At 45.9% G+C, this 11,506-nt stretch overlaps 1 protein-coding gene across 2 annotated transcripts in view; it reads right to left on the minus strand.

Moving 5' to 3' along the window:
- Positions 1-10,942, minus strand: part of EPHA4 (EPH receptor A4) — a 118,256-nt gene extending 107,314 nt beyond the window's left edge. For both annotated transcript variants that reach the window (XM_072867810.1, XM_072867809.1), the window contains exons 1-3: positions 10,821-10,942; positions 9,753-9,820; positions 4,684-5,347 (exon numbers count right to left, since the gene is read on the minus strand). In XM_072867810.1, coding sequence (XP_072723911.1) covers positions 4,684-5,347; positions 9,753-9,820; positions 10,821-10,911 — 823 coding nt within the window. In that variant the 5' untranslated portion in view covers positions 10,912-10,942. The remainder of the gene's footprint in view (positions 1-4,683; positions 5,348-9,752; positions 9,821-10,820) is intronic.
- Between the last annotated feature and the right edge of the window lie 564 nt (positions 10,943-11,506).

The raw sequence follows: 11,506 nt of genomic DNA on the forward strand, positions 1-11,506 counted from the left end.
GAAAGTCATACCACAACAGCTCATCTGGCTTTGATTCTGAGGACCGTGCTTTTTACTAGTAACATGCAGAAAAAGGACCGGATATTGCTGCCCTGTGTACCAGCAGAAATTTTGTCAGGAATTCAGAAGGAAGCAATCCCAACGTTTCTTCAAGGGATACATGAAGGGACAATTGCTTGACAACTGTAGCTTGACTTCTGAGGGGGGCAGGGAGGAGGAAAGCATTACACAGAGCCTGCAATAACGTTTAAATGGAGATTTTGAAATGCACTAGGTGGTACAAAAAAATCAGAGGGAGCAACCCTTGGAAGATCTATTGAGCTACATAAGAACACAACATAACCAAATCACTCCTTCAGCAGAGAAGAGAAACCAACTAAATTTGGTTCAGACAGACTGTGTTTTGGTATCGTTCCCCTGCCCCTCCTGGTAGCTTCCGTCTTCTCAGCTCCTTTTAAAACGTACCATGTTGAGTCTGTGCATTTTTCCCCTGCCAAAAATAATCAACCTGAAAAAAAATCCTTCTGAAATCTCAAATCTGCGCAGTCTTAGTCACCCTTCTGATTACCCTTTTGTGCAGCCAGACTGTTCATCAGTGTTATTCTGACAAAAAAAAGTTGTCTATGACTACTAAAATGGGAAAAGTACACACAAATTACTTCACTTTCCTGCCCCTACAAAACCTACTATCCAAGAAATCTTATCACAGAAAAAATATAATTAAACTGTACCCTTCTGATGTAAACTGAACTGCTGCTCTCAATGATCACAGCCACTCTTCAAAGCTTCCGAGATAAAAAGAATCTTATCATTCAAATTATTACTTCTTAGGGATGCTCTTATCAAAGTTCGAAGGAAAATTCTAAAAACAGCAGTGATATGAAACCAGGACTGAGCCGTATTTTAAATGACACTGGATTTTCTGCCAATTGGCCAATTCACAACTCAAAAAAGCAAGTGTAGATGAAGACAAAGCTGTTGGCTCTCATAACCTTTACAATATCACAGTAAAAATCTCAACTGTCTCACATATTTATACTAAGTGGCAGGTCTAAAATTGAGATTTGCAATTTCACAGCATCAAAATCATCACAGATGGCTACAGTCTATTGCTTCTTTAATCTGTCTTTTCTCCCTTCCTGCTTGTTTTCCCCCCTCCTCCTTTGAGTTAAAAAGATATGCATTTTATCATAAGGAAATCATAACTAAATCGAAACCACATTATATTAATGTGTAACAAAACAATTTACATAACAATGATGCACACAAGCGAAGTTTAAAATTACTTTATGTCTCAACTTTGCCCTAAAGCACTAATTACCTTAGCCTTGAGATGCACCACTAGTTAGGATAGTTTCAAGTTCCGTCAACAATATTGCACATTTATGCTCTCCTAAATGGACAGCCATTAATGCAACAAGTTTGGGGGAGAATAAATAATAACAAGAAAAAAAAAAATCAACAGCAAGTTGTTTGGGTTTTTTTAATCATCAAGTTCACAGCTACAAATTCACCTGTAAGAAAAGAATCATTGCTCACCTAATATTTCTACTAATCAGGACCAGTTTTGTGGAAACACTCCTGTGACACACCTGTGAAGCTTCCCAAATAAATATGGATTAAATACTTGGCTCCTTTCCCTTTCTGCCCTGGGTTTTTGCATATACACACACATATATATACACACACATATACAGATGTTCAGTAAGACAATTAACATCAATAAAGTCAGCTGGAAAAAAAATAGCAGTCAGAGGAAGGACAGTTTTTTGTCATCATATTCAGACACCTCCATACCACCAACACAATTTTTTAAAAATCCTGTTCAAGGTCAGGGAGTCATTAACTCCCACTACAGGAACCACTTTAGATGTGAAGTGGCTTCCCATCACGCTTCCCACACACACATAAGAAATTAAGCAAAAGCAGCACAAGGAAAATGTATTATTTAAAAATCAGAAGGTTGAGAGAACCTGAAGCATCTTTTAGGGCAACCCAAGTGCCAGCTGGTCCATCCTAGCACTGTGCGGCAGGGGACAGGTCCCAGGAGAGGACAGAGAGCTCAGACATCTCCCATGGATCTCCCTGCAAGTGCAAAGCCCCAATCCACTGGCCTTAAACTATTTCTGCCTACCGAGCTTTTGTCAAACATTTAAGATCTTAATCAATCCTAGCTCTGACCCTAGGATCACAGGGGAAGATGGATGAGGAAACTGACAACCTCTGACCTTTCCTTGTATTTGTCCTGCCACAGTCAACCTATTGAAAAACAATTGAGGTGGAACCTGCTCACCAGCTCCAGTCCCAGCCCAGCACCCTTTTACAGCCTTTCCCAAACTCAAAGTCTCTCCCCCTGCCCCCAGTCCTCTGTACCAAAACCATGGGAATCCTCCTCACTTCATCCTCCTCCTCCCCTCCAAAAACCTGCTGGAGCAGAACATTTGCTGAACTATGAAGTGAAGTGGGTAAGAAAAGGGGAAACCTCATTCAGCAGTGTCAAAGGCCAAACTGCTTTAACAGCCTCACTGGAAACCAGAAAGCAAGCTCCACAGTTCTGGTAAACTTCATGAATTCATGAAGAGGAGCCTCCCGGTAAACTCTTCTGGCAGGAGAATGGCAAATGTGAGAAAAGGAAACCACACATAACTACTGATGAAATGGGTTTAGCACTTTCAAATTACATGCTGGCTCAAATCCTCTCAAAATTACTAGTACAGGCCAACTTCACTTTGGAGAGCCCAAGAGACAGAACGTTTCTATCTCCTTTGTAAATATGGATTGCCTGACCCTCCTTTTACTTGGGAAACAGAGAATTGGGTTTCCTGAGCCCAAGCTTCCCTGGGTGCAGCTAAAAGCTAGTAGGTAAGCTGACATTCATCCCCAAGGTCTAGTCCAACACCACAAATAAAAAAAAAAAAAAGCATCCCACTATCACCACTGCCCACCAGCAAAACCTCAAAAGATTTCCCTTGAACAACACAGGATTTGTTAGGCAATTAGCTCATCACGTCTGGGCCACTGACACCGAAAAATGGTAGATCTGCATCCAGAGTGACCTAGTATTGGCCTAATAAGCCTTTAGGAGAAGGCGGAAGAACCTCCAATGAACCAAGATGCTTTTTCCCCCCCACTCACTTCCTCCTCTCACAACCCAGGCTGTAAAGCTGTCAAGAAGCTTTGCCCAGAAGTTATTGAGCTATTACAAAGTAACAGCATCTCCCCATCCACCAACTGCTCTCCCCAGCAACACCTAGGCAGTACCACAACCACAGGTTCACATGTTTAACGATACACAGGTTTTCAAGTTCTCACAGGATTCCAAAAAAACAGTGTAATTTACCCCAGACAGGATGTCCTGTCATCGTGCTGCTCGTCTTTCAGTTCTCTCTACAGCCCATGGTGATTTTGTTGCCAACACGGCACACTTAGGCTTTTTCCATATAGCAAAAACACTAGAAATTAAGGCCAAAGTTTAAGCTTTGGCAGGAAAGAAGCACTAAGTATAATTTTAATGCATAATAATGAACTTAATATTGACTATAAATTATCATTTAAAAGAAATCAAGTAGGACATTCAAAAGACACTGCTCTCTAAGGAGTCTAGCACAAAAGTAGTTACTTGCTCTGCTATCTTGTTCTCAGTCTCAAGATGAAAAAAATGACCTAGTGAAAAACACACCAAGAAGATGTGAAGCAAAGTCATCTGGCTCCAAAGAAGCTTTTCCAAAAACATGGGTCCAAATCCACTAAGGAGTTGAGCACCTTCAATTCAGCACCTAGTAAAATTAAGCCCACTGACCCGTGCAAGAATCCATTCTAGTTTGATCTTAGTTTATGCTTATGTGAGCAAGAGTTTAGAAGCTGAGGCTAAAGATATTTTATTTATAAACTCCCTTCTCTCCTTCCCTAACCTTTTACAACTTCTTTTTCCAGAAAGGGGAGGTGAAGAGAACACAGGTTTTGAGGTTTTTTTCTTTTTAGGATAATCTCTCTTTTATACAAACTTTAATCCCTAATTCTGCAGCACACAGGATGGTGTGTGTGGGAGGGTGGGGTGGAGACTTCTAGCATTTCTAAGAGTATCCTAGCACCTCTATTATTAAGCTGACAATAGAGACCCTCTGAGAAATGAAAATATTTAACAAAGGCAGCAGTGTCAAATATCAAAGGGTTATTTAGTGCTAAAAATTTGCAACAAGTAAAACACCAAAGACTTCCCCTTCCCAAAGAGGGAAAGTAATCCAGTTAAAACTCCTGCTCCCCACCTCCCCAACTGGTTCTTACCCCATCGCATTATCCAGGAGACTTTGCCAGCATTTCCTGTGCTTAACAAAGTTCACTTCAGATAAAACGCGAAAGATGTGTCTCTTTAAACGATGGTAGCTCAACTGCACTGTTTTGCAGTCATTCACATTTTGGTGGCTATCATGAGCCAATTCAAGTTTAAGCGCCTGCTAGAAAATGTGTTTCGCCTTCTGCCTATTACAGCAGTATAATTTGTTTTGCATTATACAATTCTTAGCCTTGCCACCTGGAGCTATTGGACTTCTTCATTAAACCCCTCTGTCCCACTGCATCCCACAGGGGCTGCTAATTACTGGCTTTACTCCATTTACTCTCATCTCCGATTCAATTATGCATTCCACTAAGCCCTAATGAAGAGTACAATATGGCTCATCCTACCTTGGCATTCACCATTACGTTCTTCATAGCCAGCATTGCACAGACAGTTGCCAATGGGCACCAGCCATTCGCCATCTGCCCCACAGTACATTTTTGGCACATCCTTCTCTTCCGAGTTGTTGACGCAGGAGCCGCGAACCTCCACCAGAGAGGATGTATCAGCCCCGGTAATGGTGTCTGGAAACTGTGCCAGGTTTCGAACTGTCAATGGGCACTTCTTATAGAAGACACGAACAGACACCAAAGCAATGCAGGCACCGACATCCTGAAAAGCCAAGTAAAACCCTTTCTTGCTGAGCGGTCCCACATCCCGTATCTCTGTATTCAGCTTCATGATCCTGTCACCAATGTCCACCTGGGTGAAGCTCTCATCAGCAGCAATGGTGTCAATCTTGGCAAACTGGCTCTCTCGAATAAAACGCTCCTTATCATTGTTTGATTCATAGTAATAAAGGTTGAAAGTCTCTTTGCAAGTTCCCATGACACCTGGCAGGCTGTTGCAGTCTCTTAGCGTGAACTTGATTTCAATATATACCCTTTGAGCCCCCTCACGGGGAATCCAATCAGTTCGTAACCAATTATTCTGACTGGGCTCCATCACATTGCAGACTTGATAGGTGCGGATCGGAGTGTTCTTCTCATCCATAATGCTTACCTCCTCCCACTGTGAAAAGGGAAACGGGGAGAAAAATGCATCAGTATTAAAAGGAACTACAGAGCTTCACAGCAAACTCAATCTGCACTTCCACAACAAATGTGGAGATTGCATTTTTTCCATTACAGGAAAATAAACGAAAAAAAACCCCAGCAGACCAAGCCATAGCCAGGACCTCAACTACTTGGACATTAAAGGAAGAATCTGTTCAGGAGAAAAAGCTCCAAATCAAGTAACACCTCAAGGAGCAGGCATGTGTTTTAAAGGCCCTCTGAACCAATTCGAGAATACTCTGTCAACTGACTATGTTTATTTGCTCTACAGTTCAGCCCACAGGACCCTGCCTAGATCAGGGCTACACGCAGCACTTTACAAACTCATAGTACATCACTGACACTACAGTGTTTCCCCTGTAGCAGACAGGGCAGGAAACTCATGGACCCCACTTTGTACATGGGAATATCAAACAGTGAGATCGCATGACTTAGTCGCACAAAAAGCACAGGGCAGAGACAGAGCAACATCCACATTTCGGGCATCACTACCACCTATTTTAAACTTTTAAACCACCCCTCATTATTTCTCTAAGCTGCCAACGACCCTCCTGGGCTAGCAATATCCCAGTCACACTCAGCAAATAGTCTTTGCTTTGGAGCTGGGCAGAAATAGGTGTCTACAGAGAACTGGGTCCTTGACTTGGGTGGCACTTAGAGATGGAAGGAGACAACATCAGTCTACCAGCAACGCTGCCACAACTTTGCTATCCAAAGTTTCTTATTAGTGGGAAGGTGGGAAAAGAAGGAATATCACACATCTTATCCTAGAAGAAATGTCACGAAATAACTAAATTCATATTCTCAAAAACCCAAAAAGGTCAGCAGAGAGCGTAAGTGCTGAAAGATCAGGGTAGCAACATGCTCCAAAACTCTTACATCCCTCAAATAAAGTTCAGGCATCTTCAGAAGTGCCAAACTAACAGGCACCATAATTACAAAACAACAATACGTGCAATCCAAGGAAGGTATGGAAAGAAGAGATTTGGCCCTAATTCAGTAGTTCACCATGATGAACTTATAAAAGGAAAGCACGCATAACCAACAGTTTTGAAAAAAATTGTTTTAAGGATTATCATAGACAGAAGAAAGTTTATCACAGTGCTTTCCTGGTAAGGAGAGAGGGGGAAGTAGGGGCATTAGGGAGAGATATCTTTCCAGCAAAAGCCCCATAGCACTTCAGTATCAGAAAAATTATTCTTGAAAAATAATATATTAGATAATGATATGCTGTCTGGGTTTGTAGGCGATATGATGAAGCATATAAAATTATCCTTGGAAAACAGTAATAACTTTAAAGAGACTTCCCAGAAGTGCTTTTCAGAACTACTGAAGCTGTGGCTTTGATAAACAGAAGCCTTCTTAACGTTAAGGGGCTTCTTATATAATATCCCGCATTCTTCTCACAAGGATTGTTCTCATGCAAGTGATTTTTACTTAAAAAGATTCCAGCTTAGCTGAATCCGTTTACAGCATGACAGTAGTTAGCACCATGAGTCACTAGGAGCAGAAAGAATAATATTTTATTTGCTGCCTAGAGATAACTGCAAATTAAAATGAAGGAGGGGAGGAAATCAATACTCAGCATGTCACTCCTTTTCACAGAAAAGGAAAAAATAAATCTTAAAAAGTCATCTATCAATGTAAAGTGTAATATGGTATTGGTAAGAAGACAGAGTTTTTTAATTTATAGCTGCCACAGAGCTAGTTTACTGTTACAATATTGTCTTTATGATCCATCACTTTCCATTCTGCTTATCTTCAGACTGTCTACGCTACCTATATTGTGTGTGGCACAAGAGAAAGGAAGAAGCAGAAGGAAGTAATACTTGTTGATGGGATTTCCTTTAGTACATTTATACAATGGAGGATGCTGCTACAGGATTCAATAAAGAGACCGCTGAGGTCAATGGACAGACTGCAACTAAATTCAGCAAGTTTCGGATCAGATTCTGAACACGCCTCTGGCTCTTGACAGACACACAAATATATAGAGCTGGGTTTCTTATTTCATAAATACACGTACACAAAACAAACCTAAGGTGTCTTGCTGACAGAGCTGAAGATAACTACAGCCCCAAATTTCCAGACACTGTAATGATTTGTAACTCTAAGTATGTGGTCAAAGTTGTAACTTTTTGCTTTCAAGCTGGAATTAACTTTTATAATTTAACTCTTCCCACGGTTTAATGATGCAGAGTAAAACATTCTGGGCACAAAACCTGCTTTTCAACTGTGAAATACAAGAGTAAATAATTAATTACATTTATAATGCAATTCATTAATTCCTCCAGGGCTACTATATATTTGCTTATTGCTAGTCACTGCTAAATGACTATGTTTATCTCCAGCCCTTCTTACCCACACAACCCTCACACCTCAGGAACTGTGTGGTATAGATCTGCGTGGTATAGATCTAGAAAAATATCTTTTGTAATAGACAATAAGGTGCACACAGTTAAAGAAAAACTAGCACTGAAGGACAGAATCTTCCCAGGAAGATAGAGGAGTTCATTTCTGCTGCTTGAAATAAATCTGCAGCATATGAACTTAAAATAAATGCTTTCCAAGCACTGTATCTCTGAGATACAGAGACAGACCATGTACTCTTAAATTTTTCACTACTGGCTTAAAAATAGAACACACGTATGTAGGTTTAGTGAAACAAGTCACGTCCACAATAAGAGCACACATTTCCTTCTCAAGCTTGCATGGCGCTTTCAGAGAAAACATGGGGGGAAAGGGGGAATCCAACAGCCGTTAATAATATAGAGCTGTCCTCTGATCATCAATTCTACTACCGACTTACTAAAACTTGCATTTTAGGTCCTGTTTTAACATACAGCATAGATATCCCTTGGAGAGCCATATAAAAGACCCCGTCTCATTAACTGACCCTTCCCGGGTACAGGATTAACAAGGAAGCCTGACTCTCACCGAGACAGAGCTGTACCTTTCCACGCTGTCAAAAGATGAGGGCAATTGCCTGCAATCAGCAGTGAATGTGCACCGGCACTGCCAGAGGCCTGCCAATCACTTCCCCACTCTTTGAAAAACCCGAGTTCGGGGACAGCACAGTGTGCTCAGGCAGAGCACAAGCCATGACTGTAGTCAAGTTCACCCAGAACAACAGTGGGGGAGCAAAACAATCCCCCATTCTCCCATGTTATGGTTATTCAGAGCTTATGCATAATGCATCACCAGCCAACGCAACCTCAGATTCCTTCCACTCACTGCTGTTTCCTTAGCTCTGCTTCTTCTAATTACAAGTGGGAATGCACACAAAAAAAGTAAATTTGTAGGTTTCCTGAAGAATCCAGTGCTTTGTTGTGCACAGGTCCTGATCTTTCAGCAGTTTTAGTTTTCAATGAGCTTGACTTAGTTACTTCTGCTTAAGCATAGTAAGCTGTTTTACTCATTTAATATTAAAAGGATTTGAGGTGGGGTTTTTTATATCAATGTTTAGTGTGCATTGCTGGCATTTTTCTTAAATTGTTCACTTTCAGAAAGAAAAAGCCCTTCTAACTGCTTATTAAAAAAAATCCCAAGAGATCCCATGAAGTACAGTCTCCACCAGATCCCACCAACTGCAAAGTCCAGAGTTCTCAGAAGTTTCCCACAGAGGCCCTGGGCACTCTGCAGGATAGGGCACAGATGAGGGAGCCTCATCTGTGTAGCCTAGTAGAGATACCTTGCCTGCAGCTCACTAAGCAAAGGGGCTCTAAGCCCCAGCAATGGATGTGTGAATCTTTTAATGTCATCACATCCATCGGGCAATGAATTCAAGCAGCCTTCTCTTACAATTGTCTCTTCTTTGAAAAGTACATAAAAAGAAACTCCAAGGAATCACCATCGAGCACTGGGTGCTTCAGTTTATCTGTTCAGAGACCAAAACATACAATGTTTACACCCTGAAACAGACTTTTTGGCGTGACGGGACAGTTGTCCTATCTTGTATATTGATCTGTACTCCTTCATCCAGAAATAGAACAGCAATTGCCCTGCACATCTACCAGCCGAGACAGCCCATAGATATAATAATTACAGTCAAGAATGCCAGTTTAGTCGACAGATCACATTTCGTGTTGGTATTTCAGTTTTAAATAGGCATCTAAACCCATGCCTCAATGAATCTCCTAATTCTGAAACCTCTTTTCTGCCCTTTTGGTTTCCACTTCTTCCATGACAGAACTATCCAAAGGGAGTATAGAGTTTCTCCAACAAAGAGTAATTCACTTCATAAGCCAGGGAAGAAATCTGAACTCCTCACCACAATCAACAATAATCGAGCCATTAGGACTCTCTGAAAGTTACTAATCACCCCCTTTACCCTTTTGATCAGATAGAGGTTTAAAACTTACCCCTCCTTCCAGGGGACTTGCTATCCACCCCAGTTCTCCCTGAACTGATCTGGAATCCAGCAAGGTAACTGCAGAAAGGTACAAATAAAACAGATTAAATTCCAGCTGCCAAAAGGCAATATTGAAATAAATCGTTTACCTGAGCGTTTCCATATGTGTGGAGCACGATCGCATCCACCTTCAACTTGAAATGAAATGTTATTTCCGAGCGCGCCAATACCATAAATAATTCGAAACTCTCTTTGGTTTAGATCTGAGGAATCGCACGTTTATGCCTCCGCGCGTTAGAGCCGCTCACAGGGCGCGGAGCGAACAGTGAATTCCCCCGACACATCTGGTAGAAGACGCAGAAGCGCGCTCCTACTTTGAAGGAAGAAGCGGCAGCGTGCCGGCTAGCCGGGAAAGGGAGCGCTCCCGCAGCGCAGCGCTGGGTACACTGCGTTTTCCGCCGCCTGGTACACGCTAGCGACGAGTGGAAAACTGGTACCTATGGGGACCTCGGGAGCTCGCCCAGCCCCGGCCGGGCACCGAGAGACCTCACGGGGGGGCTCCCCGACGGGGCGAGCGCCCGGCGCCCCCTCGGCTGCACCGCGGGACGGCCGCGAGCTTCCCCCGCTCCGCGCCGCCGAACCTTCCCGCGGGACGGGCTGCGGCACGGCCCCGGGGAACGGCGCGGAGCCGCCGAGAGCTCCCGGGAGAACCGGTTTCATAAGCCGCCCTCCCGGCTCGGGGCCGCCCCGGCGCGGCGGCGCCGCTCGCGGGAGCGATGCGCCCCTGCGGGCCGGCCCGGCCGAGGGGACCGGCGGCGGCGCGGGGAAGGCGGGGGCCGCTCCGCCCCCCGACACCTGTGCCGCCGCCGCGGACGGCCCCCCGGAGCGCCGCCCGGGCGGGTCAGCGGCTGCCGGACGCCCACCCACCGGCCGGGGCAGCGCGGTCCTGGCGGCGAGGGGAGAGGCGAGGCGGTGAGGGGACCGTCGCGCGCCGCCCGCCCGGGGGGCGCCGAACTTTCCCCCGGCGCCCCGCCGAGGGAACGCGGAGCCCGGCCGCGGGACGCGCGCGGCGCCTCACCTTCGTTGGCGGGATAGACCCGGGAGCCGGTGACGGCCCCGCAGACGCCGACGAGGAGCGGGAGGAGGGCGCAGAACGGGACCCCGGCCATGCCGCCGCCGCTCCGGCTGCTCTATCCCAGTGGAATAACTGCCTACATGGGGCGCGCGGCGGGCGATAGACATTGCCAAGGGGGCGGGGCGCCGCCTGCCCGTCAGACCCCGCCGCCAATCGCCGTCCGCCCCGCGCCGCCCGCCCCGCCCCCGCCGCTCGGCGGCGCGGACCGGGGAGCGGGGCCGGGCGCTGCGCCCGGCGGGCGGCGGCGGGGGTTGAGGGGCTTGCTGCCCCGAGCTGGGCAGAGCGTAGCGAGCGGCCGCGGTCCCGCCGGGAGGAGGGCGCTCCGCGGGGGTCTTTAACATTGACAGTGTCTGAACACAAAACAATGACAGAAAAAGGAAAAAAAAGGCAAAACAAAGTTAGGAGCAGCCCTCACGCTCTCCCCCGGTGCCGCGGAGCGGCGGGGGGAGCCGCAGGCGCGCCGCGCAGAGGACCTTCCCCGCGCCGGCCCCGGGTCCCGGGAGCCTCCCGCCGCCCCGCCCCGGCCCGGCCCGGCCCGGCCCGGGGCCACCGTTGAGCAACAGCGCCACCTGGCGGAGGCGCGGCCGGCGCGCCCCTCCGTGCCCGGTGCCCGGTGCCCGGGGCCCCGG

Source organism: Ciconia boyciana, chromosome 7 (genome assembly GCF_034638445.1).
Source record: "Ciconia boyciana chromosome 7, ASM3463844v1, whole genome shotgun sequence".
Classification (NCBI taxonomy): Eukaryota; Metazoa; Chordata; class Aves; order Ciconiiformes; family Ciconiidae; genus Ciconia; species Ciconia boyciana.